This window comes from Hemitrygon akajei, chromosome 19, assembly GCF_048418815.1.
Source record: "Hemitrygon akajei chromosome 19, sHemAka1.3, whole genome shotgun sequence".
Lineage (NCBI taxonomy): Eukaryota > Metazoa > Chordata > Chondrichthyes > Myliobatiformes > Dasyatidae > Hemitrygon > Hemitrygon akajei.
The window spans coordinates 23,421,286-23,435,732 of NC_133142.1; the positions used below are offsets into that span (position 1 = coordinate 23,421,286).

Consider the following 14,447-nt stretch of genomic DNA (forward strand, 5'->3'; position numbering starts at 1 on the left):
GGGAGGGAGCGCATTACGCGAGCGGCTTTGGATCTGAGCGAACTCTGCTTTTAAGTTAAAGGTATCAATAACTTTTCCTGGTAGGCTGCAGTATATATATTTTTTACCAGTCGTTAGGAGATATTGGAATGTTGTTCAGTAAAGAAGTATACGCAACGTATATTTAAAAGTAGCCGCGTACGGGCACGGTTCGAAAAAAAGCATTTGCAATATGTATTTGTTTTTGTTACCATATGGATTTAATTAAAAGTTAAAAAAATCCTCATGTGTAATATCTTTCTGTGTAAATATCTCATATTACAGCGTGGGACACCTGCGGCCGAAAATTCGGTGCGGCCTAAAATCCGATGCGGCCTGTACAATTAAAAAAATGATTTTATTTCTAAAATTAGAGCCAGCGGCTTAAAATCAGGTGCGCTCTGTAGTCCGGAATCTACGGTAGTTTACAAGTCATCGCTAAATACAGTAATAGGTGAAATTAAGTGAGCAGCTCAGCAAGCTTATCCCCAGAAATACTGCAATGTGTAAACAAATCACAATTCTCACCAGCTTCCAGAAAAGGCTCACTTTTGTCAAAATATTCTGGTGCAATGAACTTCAACAGGAAATGGAAAAAGTTAACGTATGGAAGTTTACTGATCAGCACCAGTGACTGCAAGAGAGAGAGAATAAAAAACACTGTTAGTAAAAATAGATCATTGTGTTTTCCCCAGAACTTCGGTTTTGACAGTACCCAACTTTAAAATGTAGATAAAAATATACATTAATTTCCAAATTAACATTCAAGTTAGTAAATACAAAAATGCACAGTATTCTTGGGTCAAGTGTCATCTGTGTTAATGCTCTGCACACCAACCAGCCACCAGGAGGTATGCAAGAATCACTTTTAACTACAAGGCCCAAAAAGAAGCAATCCATTTTCTTAAAATGCAATCTTCCTTAAACAAAGGGCAATAAAAGTAATGTTTCTTAAATTGCATTAGACATTTTAAAAAATCCTTAAAGCATTACTAAAATAACTACGCCTTGAGAAATGGAATATAAAACGTGCTCTGTAACTCTCTAACTTGTCTCTGCTTGCTGCAGTTTGTGGCGAGAAACCACTTGAGTTCAGAATCAGAATCAGGTTTAGTATCACTGGTGTACAACATGAAATTTGTTGTTTTGGGGCAGCAGTGCATTGCAATACATAATCTTAAAAACTATAAATTACAATAATAAATATATATGTATAAGATTAAGTAAGAAGTGACATAGTGTTCATGGGTTCATTGTCCATTCAAAAATCTGATGGTGAAGAGGAAGAAGCTGTTCCTGAAATGTTGAGCATTTGTCTTCAGGCTCCTGTACCTCCTCCTTGATGGTAGCAGGGAGAAGAGGGCACGTCCTGGGTGAGGGGCATCCTTAATGATGGATGCCACCTTCTTGAAGCATCACCGTTTGAAGGTGGGGAGGCTAGTGCTCATGATGGAGTGGCTATGGTTACAACTTTCTACAGCTTCTTACGATCAATAGTAGAAAGAACATTTTCAATTAGCAGCCTGGGCTGGGCATTGGGTGAAAAGAAAACAAAGAATGGGACTAGTATGGATACACAGGGATTGGTTTTTGGGCCAACGTTCACGGCCCTGAAAAAATATTCAGCTCCCACAACTACTTTCCATTTTACCGACTCATTTCCTAAATTTTAAGTATATTGAAGTAGTATTTTTTAGTTAATCTACAGAATATTGTGTGTCATGTCAAATCAAAAACTTACCAAAAATTAAAAACCAAATTTGTGAGGCTGAAAAAAAATTAATTCCTCTTTTCATTACCGTGCTAACTTTCTTCAGGTGCAATACTGTATACTACTTTACCAACTCAACCAACTTGTTGATGTAGAAAATTGGAGGATCATCTGAATAAACCCCTCTCACAGTAAGATTCAACAGTATAGTAGATTTTCAACAGACCGAACCAAAGTGAAGACAAAAGAACTTTCAAAGTAAGTCAGGGAAATGATAATAGAGAAATACAAATCTGGGGAAGTGTACAAGACCAATTCAAAGACACTGAACATACTTCAGAACTCAGAGCAGTCCACTGTGAAAAAGTGGAAAAAATGTGAAACCACAGCCACACTGCCTAGGTCAAACCGACCATCTAAACTTAGTCACCAGAGAAGAATAGCACCTTTAAGAGAGGCTACTGTGACACCAACTGTCACTGTGAGTGAGATGCAGAAGTCAGTGGCTGCAACTGGAGATGAAGTTCACAGCTTCACAATCTCTAAGGCCTTGCACATAAACGGTATTTATATAAAAGTGACAAGTAAGAAGCCCTGACTAAAAAAAGATGTGGAAGAAGGCCTTGTGGTCAGATGACACTAAAGTGGAACTTTTTGGCCTCAACACTAACAGGTACATGAGGTTTAAATCTAATATTGCACATCAGGCAGGTAACACCAACCCTACTGTAAAGTATAGTGGAAGTAGCATTATACTATGGGGATGCTTTCAGCAGCAGGGACTGTAAATCCGGTCAGGATTGATGGGAAGACGAACGCTGCTAAATACAGAGAGTTCCTGATTAAAAACCTAATAGCTTCTGCTAGAAAGCTTAAACTGGGGAGGAAGTTCATCTTTCAGCAGGACATCACCCCAAAGCACACTGCCAGAGCAACTATGGAGTCGCTTCAAATGAAAAATATTGATGTCTTTGAGCAACCCAGTCAGTCATGACCTTAACCTGACTGAACATCTCATGCAAGACCTACAAATTGCTGTCCACTGCTGCTCCCCAACAAACATGGTATAGCTTAAGCAATTTTGCAAGGAGGATTGAGCAAATCTTTCTCTATCACTTTGTACAAAGCTAATAGAGACTTATCCAAAAAGACTACTGACTATAATAGCTGAGGGGTGGTTCAATAAGTACCGAGCAAAGAGGGATGAATACTGTTCATTTTTTGGCTTCTACTGTAAAAAAGGAGCATGTGATTCACAAATAAAAAAATCTCATTAAATTGATCAAAATCCCTGGTTGTAATACCCTTTATGTGAACAAAGGGTTGGGGGCTGAATACTTTTATAAGGTACAGTATTGAATAATTGTAATGGGGTTAAATACCACTTTTCCAGGTTTGTTTGGGATTTAGGGGAAAGGTGTGGTAAGAACATGACAATTAGAACAGGTGGAAAAATACAAGGTCACCTACACTAGTTTACAAAGCAGAAAAGCAAAGTAATCTGAGTGCAGGAGCAAAGTGTTCTACTGTATTATTATAGGGCTGTGATAAACTTGCTCTTGGAATAGTATTGAAGGTTTTGGTCTTAAAGAAACAGGAAAACACATCAAAGGAATAACCCTTGCAGTCCACGTCTTCGCCGATCAGGATGCCCATTTAAATTACTCGCACCTGCTTACCTATAATCCGTAACCTTCCATTGTTCATGCATGTTCATGTGTCTCTTAATGCCTCTTAAAAATTGTTATTGTTTTGGCATGCAACAGCTCCCTTGGCAGCATACTCTAGGCAGCATCACTTGTAAAAGAACATGCCTTGCAAATCTCCTCCTTTCACTTTAAAGCAAAAGCAGCTATCACTTGACGTTTGAATAAGAAAGGAAGATTTGTTTTGTTTACACGTACATCAGAACATACGGTGAAATGGTTCGTTTTGCATCACTGACCATTCTGAGAATGTGCAGGTGTCACCACACTCCCAGTGGCAACATAGCAGCAAGCCCATAACTTACTAACCCTAATTGTATGTGCGAGGAAAACTACATAGACATGGGGAGAACGCACAAGCTCCTTACAGACAGCAGCAGGAACGGAATCCCAATTGCTGATCACTGGTGCTGTAGCAATTTCGCTAACCGCGATACTATTGTGCTCTCCTCCCATAATTTTGTACACTTCTATCAGATATACTTCTATGGGTGGCAGGGTGTGATACGTCTCTACCAAAGGAGGTGTAAGGCGCTTCTTCCCTCTGCTAGCCAGTAGGTGGCCCTTGGGCAAGGTGCACCACCTGCTTAGCAACCCCCCCCCGATCGTGGTCATGTGAAGTCAAGGGAGCAGGTAGTGGACGGTCGTATGGTCAGCTGGGGTATAGCACAAGTCTTGGTTATGTGACCGCTGATACCAGGCAGACAATCTCTGAAGGGCTTTGATAATGGCTGGTGTCACCTGTCTTGTAAAGACACTGCCCAGAATAAGGTAATGGCAATCCATTTCTGTTGAAAAATTTGCCAAGAACAATCATGGTCAAAGACCATAATTGCCCACATCATATAACACGGCACATAGTGATGATGATGATGATTAACAGGTCACCCTTTAACCTCTGATACCCACAGAAATCAATCCAAGTTTGTCCAACTTTTCCCTTTAGCTAATTCTTTCTAATCTAGGTGATATCCTAATGCATCTTTTCTGCACCTTTTCCAAAGACTCCACAGCCTTCCTATCATGTAGCAACTTGAACTGTACACAATACTCCAACTTTGGTCTAACCAAAGTTTTATACACCTGCCAGATTACTTGCCAAATGTTATATGTAGTGCCCTGAATAATAAGATAAGCATGCCATATGCTTTCTTTACCACCCTATTTATTTGTGTTGTCACTCTCAGGAAACTATGAACTTGTACCCCAAGAGTTTTCTGCATATTATAACTTCTAATGGTCCTGCCATTTACTGCTTACTCTTGCATTTGTCCTCTCAAGATTCATCACTTCACATTTGTCTGGATTTAAAACCATCTGTTATTTCTCCACCCAAATCTCCAACCCGCTATGTCCTTTGACAGCCACTCTTGACATCCATAACTCCACCAATTCTTGCATCTTCAGTAAACTTACTATTCAGTCCAGCTATATTTTCGCCCAGGCCATTCAAACACAACTGGTGTTTCAGTACTGATCCACGTGGAACACCACTGGTCACATACTTCCAGTCGGAATAGCACCTCACCACCATTACCCTCGGACTTTTATGAGCAAGTCAATTCTGGATCCATCATATCACTTTATTGTTGAACCCATATGACTTAATCTTCAGAACCAGTATACTATGAAGGACCTTCACAAAAGTGTTACTAAAACACAGGGAACATCTTCTGCCCTATCTTCAATCACTTTTGTTATTTCCTCAATAAGTTAATCAAATTTGTAAGTCAGGACCTCCCCCACATAAATCCATGTTGACTATTCCTAGTGAGGCCATGCTTTTCCAATTGTGAATAGATCTTGCCCTTATGAATTTATTCCTATAATTTCACTGCCAATTATGCACCATTCAACAGCCTATTAATTCCATGATTTGTCTCAATTGCTTTCATGAGAAAAAGGACAAACCCTGGCTATTCACCAGTCTTCTGGGACCTCACCTGTGGTTAAATATGGTAGAGATCTCTGACAAGGCCTTAGCAATCTTTCTCTTGCTTCCCCAAGTATAATGGTATAGATTCCATCAGGAACATGGGATTTATCCACCTTCATTATTTTCAAAGCACCTTCCCCTCCTTTATATTGCCATGCTCTAGAATATCAACATACCCTTTCCTAGTCTCATCATCCAGGTAATGTTACAGGTCTCTAAAACTACACTTAGAATATTGAGGTCTGTTCTGACCATCTCATCATAAAAAGGATGTGGAACCTTTAGAGAGGGTGCAGATAAGATTTACTACGATGCTGCCTGGACAAAGATAGGTTGAGTGACCTAGGGCTCTTCAGAGTGAAGGAGGATGACAGGTGACCTGATGGATGTGTACAAGATGATATGAGGCACAGATAGAGTGGATAGCCAGAGACTTATTCCCCAGGTGGAAATGGCTAATACCAGGGGGCATAATTTTAAGGTGTTTAGAGGAAAGTATAGACAGGATATCAGAGGTAGTTTTTTCATATCAGGGAATGCCCTGCCAGGGATGGTGGTTGAGGCAGATACATTATGGCCATTTAAGAAAAACTCTCAGATAGGTACTGCATGATAGAAAAAAATGGAGGGTTATGTAGGAGGGAAGAGTTAGAGTGATCTTAGAGCAGGTTAAAAGGTCAACACAAGATTGTGAGCCGAAGAGACTGCACTGGGCTGTAATATTCTAATTTCCATCACCCGTGACCTTTGCCTGATGCAAGGACATCATAATGGATCGCACCCACTTCCTCTGGATCCACACAAAATTGCTTCCTTTGTCCCTGAGTGCACCTACTCTTTGCCCAACAACCTTCTTGCTCCTAATATACACAAAATGCCTTAGAATTCTGCTTAATCCTACTTGTCAAGGATATGTCATGGCCCTTTCTAGCCCTTTTCATATCTTGTCTAAGTTCTTTTCCTTTATACTTGGCCAAGGGTTTTTGTCTGATTTCAGCTTGTATTCTTTATGCCAAATGCCACAATATCTTTTACATGGTCTTCAAACCCTACCAAGCTGATCTTTCATCCTCACAGGAATAAGCTTGTTCTGAAATCCTATCAACTGGCCTTTAAAAGAATTCCACATGTTAGAAGTCCGTAACTGTTACCCCCATTTCTACCAAATATGGTTGTAATTATCCTCCCCCAATTTAGCACTTTCAGCTGAGGAACATTCCTTATTGATAACTCTCTTAAAACTTGCAGAATTATGTTCACTGTTCCTAAAAATGCTCCCCCAATTGAAGTTTCAGTCACCTGGCTAGGTTTATTCCTCAGTGTAGGGTACAGACCCATCCTTAGTTGGACTAGCTACATACTGTTTCAGAAACCCTCCTGGATGGTCCTAATAAATTCTGACTCACCAAAGCACCTGGTACTAAGGGCACCCCCGTCAGTATTGGTTAAATTAAAATCACCCATTACAATAATCTTGTTTTTTAAAAAATATATACATTGTTCCATCATCTGCCCAGATATCTGTTCCTCAAATTCTCATTGGTTATTGGGAAACCTATGAAGGGTCTCGGCCCGAAACGTCGACAGCGTTTCTCCCTATAGATGCTGCTTGGTCTGCTGTGTTCCACCAGTATTTTGTGTGTGTTGTTGTTTGATATAACCCCATCACAGTGATTTTACCTTTCTTATTCCTGTGGCTTCCTTACTCAAAAAAAGTGAATATACATGCCATAGAGAGAGCATAACAAAGATCTACCAAATTTGTTCCTGGCAGAGCATTTTTTATGTACAGGGAGAATCTAAGTAAGATAAGATTGCAATTTTTTTAACTTAGAAGAGCAATAGGTGATCTCAGTGAAACAGACAAGGTGGATGAATTGGGGATTTTACGCTGACTGAGGTGTGCAGAACCGTGAGACACATATATCAAATGGAAAAAAAAAATCAAGAAAACAGAAACTTTTAGGACTGAGGGGAAGAGAAATTTCTACATTCAGGAGGCAGTGAATCATGGGAATTCTCTACTGTGAAGGCAAGATCAATAAAGGTAAAGTTATCAGTGCTCACTCCAACCAGTTGATCAGTACAGGTCTTCAGTACTTGGCCAGGTACCTTGTTTGGGCCGGATATTTTCTGTGGGTTCACCCTCATGAAGGATGCTCTCACATCGGCCTCAATAACAGAAATCACAGGGTCATTGAGGTCTGTGGCAGTTTGTGAGGGTGCTGCATGTTTTGTCAGTCAAACTGAGCAAAATGGCATAGAGCTCATCTAGGAGCAAAATCTTGTTGTCACATATATTGATTAGTTTTACTTTGTAGGAGGTGATGCATTCAATCCCTGCCACAGCTATCAGGCATCCTTCCAGTATGGTCCGGAATTGCCACGTGCAATGGCTTTCCGGAGGACATATACGTTACTAATCTGGCCCTTAGCAGATTGCAGATCTTCTAATTCATCCATCCAGGGCTTCTGGTTGGGGAAGACTCTAAATGATTTTGTGGGGACACACTTGTCCACGACTGACTTTATAAAGTCTGTGATAACTGTGGCATATTCGTTCATATCCGCTGAGTCCTTGAACATGGTCCAATCCACTAACTCGAATTGTAAACTTAGCTCCACACATGGTAAATTTTCATCCTCTTGATTAAGAAGCATCTATCTACCTTTTTGCGAAAATATCATTTCTGCTTCTATTACCCCATATAAAGGCACTCAATTCTCATCAGGAAAACTTTTAGTTTTATACATTGACTCCATCAATATATTCATCCACAAGAGGAAACATTTCCTCCAAATTCACCTTCTCAGGATCTGCACTGGGAAATGAATGCTGATTATGTGACATTTTTGAAGAATACCTCTATTCAGGCCACCCGGGTGAGTCTGAGCTTCTGGTTGCCCATCTCTATCATATTCCCACTGTGAGCATACTGATTATGACCTTTTACACCATTCCAACAAATATCACTGTGCACTCAAAAAAGACACATCATTTTAAAACATAGCAGAGCTTTCTGGACTCAAAAATAATTTGCAATTTCATAAAATTAACCATTAGTGTTTTGTTTCTCAGACAGAAAGCATTAAGATTCCACCAACCACTCCCATCACACCCCTAACCCCAACTTCTCTTCCCATATTCCAGATTTCATTCCACTATTTATACCTCCTGGTACTCCTTTCCTAATGTCCTTTCGCCAATATCACAGATTACTGGTGCCATCCAATTACTCCCAACCTCCATCCAATCACAGTCATTCTTTCTTATTCCACCTGGCTACCCACTCCAGTCCTTTTACCTGCAACTTAAAACTCGTGTCAGTTCTAACATTTCCCAGATCTGGTGAAAGTACAGTAACCTGAAATCTATCTGGCTTGTTAAGAATTTTCAACATTTTCTGTTTTGATTTCTGATTTCTAGCATCTGTGGTATTTTGATTTTGGTTTGCTTTTAATCTATCAACTAATCCCTGATCCATATGGTGAAACAGCTTGCAGTAGTTTGAATGCCACCCTGACATTTTGAGAGGACATAAAAATTTATTTGAGCTTTACTTAATAGTGGGGATTTTTATCTGGACACATGCGTAGATAGAAAACATTTGGAGGGATATGAGTCAATCTAAGCAAAATGGGACTAGCTCAACTAGACAACTTAGTATGGACGAGTTGGGCTAAAGGGCTTGTTTCTGCACTGGTTAACTATGTGAGTAACACCTCCTATAACGCTTTTAAATTGGCCCCAGCAGGACTCCTGGTTCCCCTGGCATTCAAGAAATCACTCTAATTAAATCTAATATTCTCCTCTTCTTTCTGGAAACTACCTTCTCTTGAATTGTGGCCAGACTTTATATTGCTATTGTCTGGTCGCTATAGCAATGTTTCTTAAAAGGGCCAAAACCTTAATCAGATAGGTGCATAACATTTCACTAGAAGCAGAGTTCAACGCAGTGTGGTCCTGTTGGAAAGTATTCAGATCCGATTTCAGTGCACTTTTGTGTTTGAACAACCATAGTGCTGTTTCACATATCTTTTTACCACTTTCACAATTGTCATGTAGCAGTGGGCCTAAATAGTTACTATAGCTAGATGCAATCAGTTTAGCTCACAAAAAATAGGTGAAACCCTATATCTAGTCACATGTCTCTCATCTGTGTATCTTTAGTTCACAGTACAATATTTTCCTTTCTGGCATGAAATTAAGGTGACTCAAATACCAAGGCAAAATGCTGAACGGTAAATGGTTCAATGCAATATTTTGATAGGCTGATGTTCCAAAAAATTATTAAAACAAAATTTTTAGAATAACTGGGTTAAAGTTAGGGAGTGCCATTCTCCTAGAGCACCTACTATTAATACATTTATAATTACGAAGAATTATAATTAAGAACAGAACTGTACATTGCCGGACACCAATAATGCAACCCACAAGCTAGACTTGCTCCCCAAATATATGAAGAGCAGATAAAAATATCGCTCATACTATTCATTAAATATTAAACACCAGTTTGGCATATTAGTGGCACTTTAATATGAGTTGTCCAGCACCTGACATGTAGTTCAGGTTAATACCCAAGTACAAAGCTGACAAACATAGGTAAAACTTTAAATCAAATTCCAGCTTTCTATTTGAATATTAATCTTACCTCTGACAAATATTTTGGCAACTATTATTTTGTTGATTTTAATGAAAATTGCATTTACCTTTTGAAAGTAACCTCTTTTTAAGGATTTGTCACGAACTTGTCTAAAGTAAACATATCCATAGTAATGTGCAGAATCTTTCTGTTAAAATAAAGAAAGCCAAGAATGAGGAAGTAGAACAGATGCAAACACTTCTCCAAATGCAATTTATGTCAGCTAAATGAATAAGTAATATTTGTTTATTTGTCTTCTTATGAACAGTCTTGGTGGGCCATTGACACTTCTAGAGAATTAGACAAGACAATTGTTCCAAGGCTTCCTTTCCCCAACCCCACGTTCCATCATTGAGCAAATAAGAAGTTAAAATACAGCATTTTTGAGAATGATCATCAATTAAAAGTTGTTCTGAAGAAGTTCATTTTTTGTGATCATAGAAGATCCCTTCTTATTGGGAATGGGCTCCTACTGGGTAGATTGGTAAGTAACCGCAGATACCAATGATACCCTTGGAGAACTCTGCAGTACTCCACAAGCTAGAATACAATTTCCACCTTTTAAACATTTAACCACTTAGAAAGACAGCAAAGCAAAAGTGTTGAGAAACATTGTAAAGCTGCATGACAGATTTCCAAAATTAATGCAATAGATGTTGCAGGGTAGAGAGGACTGGGAATTAAATATCGAAGGATATCAGGTAAAACAAAAGGAAAGGCAGGAAAGCAAGGTTGCGCTCTTAATTAAAGATGAAATCAGGGCAATAGTGAGAGATGATATAAGATCCAAGGAGCAGAATGTTGAATCCATCCGGGTAGAGATTAGGAATAGTACTGGAAAAAAAAATCACTGGTGGGAGTTGTCTATCAGCCACTGGATAATAAAATTACAGTGGCACAAGCAATACACAGAGGAATATCTGAAGCCTGTAAGAATGGAACAGCAGTTATAATGGGGGACTTTAACTTGCACATAGATTGGGTGAATCAAGTTGGTTGAAGTAGATGAGGAGGAATTCATTGAATGCACCCGTGATGGCTTTCTTGAACAGCATGTTACTGAACCTACAAGGGAACGTGCTATCTTAGATCTGGTCCTGTGCAATGAGACAGATAAAATTAGTGATCTTGTAGTTAGGGATCTTCTTGCTAAGAGTGATCACAGTATGATTGAATTTCTCATACAAATGGAGGGTGTAATAGTTCGATCTAAAACCAGTGTATTATGCCCAAACAATGGAGACAACAATGGGATAAGGGAAGATTTGGCTGGTGTAGACTGGGAACATAGGCTATATGGTGGGACAGTTGAGGAACAGTAGAAGACTTTCAAAGAGATTTTTCACGGTGTTCAACGAAAGTATATTCCAGTTAAAAGCAAGGACAGTAAGGGTGGGGAGAGCCAGCCGTTGATAACTAAGGAAATAAAAGAAGGCATCAAACTAAAAGCTCATGCATGCAAAGTCGCCAAGAGTAGCGGGAAACTGGGAAAACTTTAAAATGCAACAAAGTACCACTAAGCGAGCAATAAAGAAAGGGAAGCTAGATTATGAAAATAAACTAGCACAAAATATAAAAATGGTGAGTAAATGTTTTTATAATTATATAAAGCAGAAAAGGGTGAATATAGGTCCCTTGGAGGATGAGAAGGGCAAATTGTTATTGGGTAATGAGGAAATGGCCAAGACTTTGAATGACTATTTTGAGTCGGTCTTCACGATGGAGGACATACCTAACATGTCAAAGAGAGATGTTATGGATGCGATGGGAGGTAAGGACCTCGATACAACTACCATTAAAGAGCTTGTGCTGAGCAAACTTGTAGGTGTGAAGTCCCCTGGCTCTGATGGAATATGCAACCCAGGGTACTGAAAGAAATAGAAGTTATAGTAGAGGCTTTGCTGATAATTTACCAAAATTCTCTAGACGCTGGACAGGTCCTGGTGGATTAGAAGATGGTAAATGTCACGCCAGTGTTCAAAAAAGGCAGGTAACTATAGGCCAGTTAGTTTAATGTCTGTAGTTGGGAAAATGCTTGAAGTTATCTTTAAAGAAGAAATATTGAGGCATCTGGAAAGAAATGGATCCATCAGGCAGACACAGCATGGATTCAGCAAAGGCAGGTCCTGTTTGACAAACTTACTGGAGTTCTTTGAGGATATGACAAGTGCAGTGAATAGAGGGGAACAGATGAACGTTATTTACTTGGAGTTCCAAAAGGTGTTCGATAAGGTGCCACATAAAAGACTTATCCATAAGATAAAGATGCACAGAGGTGGGGGTGATAAAGCATGGATAGAGGATTAGTTAACGAACAGAAAGCAGAGAGTTGGGGTACATGAGTGTTACTCTGGTTGGCAATCAGTGGTGAGCGGTGTGCTGCAGGGGTCGGTGCTGGGCCTGCAATTGTTCACGATATACATTAACAATCTGGAAGAGGGGACCAAGCATAGTGTATCTAAGTTTGCTGATCATACTATACTGAGTGGAAAAGCATATTGTGCAGAAGATAAGGAGACTCTGCAGAGAGATATGGATAGGTTAAATGAGTGGGCAGAAGTCTGGCAAATGGAGTACAATGTTAGTAAATGCGAGCACTTTGGAAGGGAAAATTAAAGAGCAGATTATTATTTAAATGGTAAGAAATTGCAGCATGCTGCTGTGCAGAGGAACGTGCAGAGAGCGTACTTGTGCATGAATCACAAAAGGTTGGTTTGCAGGTGCAGCAGGCTATCGAAGGCAAATGGAATATTGGCCTTCATTGCTAGAGGGATTGAATTTAAGAGCAGGGAGGCTATGCTGCAACTGTACAGGGTGTTGGTGAGGTTGCACCTGGAGTACTGCGTGCAGTTCTGGTCTCCTCACTTGAAGAAGGATATACTGGCTTTGGAAGCTGTGTAGAGGAGATTCACTATGTTGATTCCAGAGATGAGGGGGTTAGACTATGAGGAGAGATTGGGTTGCCTAGGTCTGTATTTGCTGGAATGCAGAAGAATAAGAGATCTTAGAGAAACATATAAAATTATGAAAGGGGTAGATAAGATAGAAGCAGCAAAGTTGTTTCCACTTGTAGGTGAGACTAGAACAGGGGGGACATAGCCTCAAGATTCGGGGGAGTAGATTTAGGACAGAGATGAAGAGGAACTGCTTCTCCCAGAGTGGTGAATCTGTGGAATTCTCTGCCCAGTGAAGCAGTGGAGGCTACCACAGTAAATATATTTAAGACAAGGCTGGATAGATTTTTGCATAGAAGGTGAATTAAGGGTTATGGGGAAAAGGCAGGTAGGTGGAGATGAGTCCATGGCCAGATTAGTCATGATCTTATTGAATGGCTTGAAGGGCCAGATGGCCAACTCCTGCTCCTATTTCTTATGATATGTAATGTATTCATTTACGCTCTTTGTCTTCATTAATCCAGAATGGAATGGGGACAAACAGGTTGTGTCATTCAAATAAACTGTTTCCAATTTTCCCTTGTGCTTCATATCATCTTATTTCCGACAAATTTCCATTCGAGTGATTAATAAGACGATGAAGAAATTATTCAACTTTTCAACACTTTCATTCCAGTACCACGGTTGCTGCAACTGGCATTGAGCAACAGCATGCAGACAATGCTTCTGCATGTTCAGATCAAGGACAGCCTTCAAATAATATTTTACTTTTTCCACAGAGAGTACACAAAGATGGACCTTCTACAGCAAATGCCTGGAAGACACAGATCTGCCTATTTTGCTCAGTGGAGCACCTGAACAATTAAGATCCAGGAGAAGACCCTGGGCAAAGTGGATTACTTCCCATTTCTCAGTGCCTTCAGCTGCCCGAGGAAAAGAGCATTGATGGAAATGAGCATTTAACGAACATAATCTCAAAGCCAGTAGGAAATGATTTCCACCCTCCTTTGTAGTGTTTTGAGGTAGACATACCACACAGGAGCAGAATTAGGCTATTTGGCCCATTGAATCTACTCCACCATTCCATCATGGCTGACACATTATCCCTCTCAATCCCACTCACCTGCCTTCTCCCTGTAACCTTTAATATCTTTACAGACCAAGAACCAATTAACCTCTGCTTTAAATATACCCAATGACATGGCCTCCACAGCTGCCTGTTGCAATGAATTCCACAGATTTGCCATGCTCTAGCTAAAGGAATTCTTCCTCATCTCTGTTCTGAGTCTCAACCCTTCTACTCCGAGTGTGTGCCCTCTGGTCCTAGGCTCTCCCACAAAAGGAAACATCCTCTCCTCGGTACCTAGGTAATAACACAAGTACCTCAAAGCACGGAGAAGTACTAATCTTGCTGTATCCAAAATGTTCCAAATCTAACAGCAGGATGGCAAACCCTTTGCCAACTAATGTTCAAAGAATCATTGAGTATAGAGCGTCTTTCTTGAAAGAGCAAAAGCAACACCTCAAAGGATTAGACTT

At 39.9% G+C, this 14,447-nt stretch overlaps 1 protein-coding gene across 1 annotated transcript in view; it reads right to left on the reverse strand.

Annotated features, from left to right (window-relative positions):
* dennd6a (DENN/MADD domain containing 6A) overlaps positions 1–14,447 on the reverse strand; it is an 87,220-nt gene that overhangs the window by 43,214 nt on the left and 29,559 nt on the right. The window contains exons 5-6 of the mRNA XM_073072247.1: positions 10,082–10,162; positions 547–652 (exon numbers count right to left, since the gene is read on the reverse strand). Of these exons, the coding sequence (XP_072928348.1) occupies positions 547–652; positions 10,082–10,162 (187 nt within the window). The remainder of the gene's footprint in view (positions 1–546; positions 653–10,081; positions 10,163–14,447) is intronic.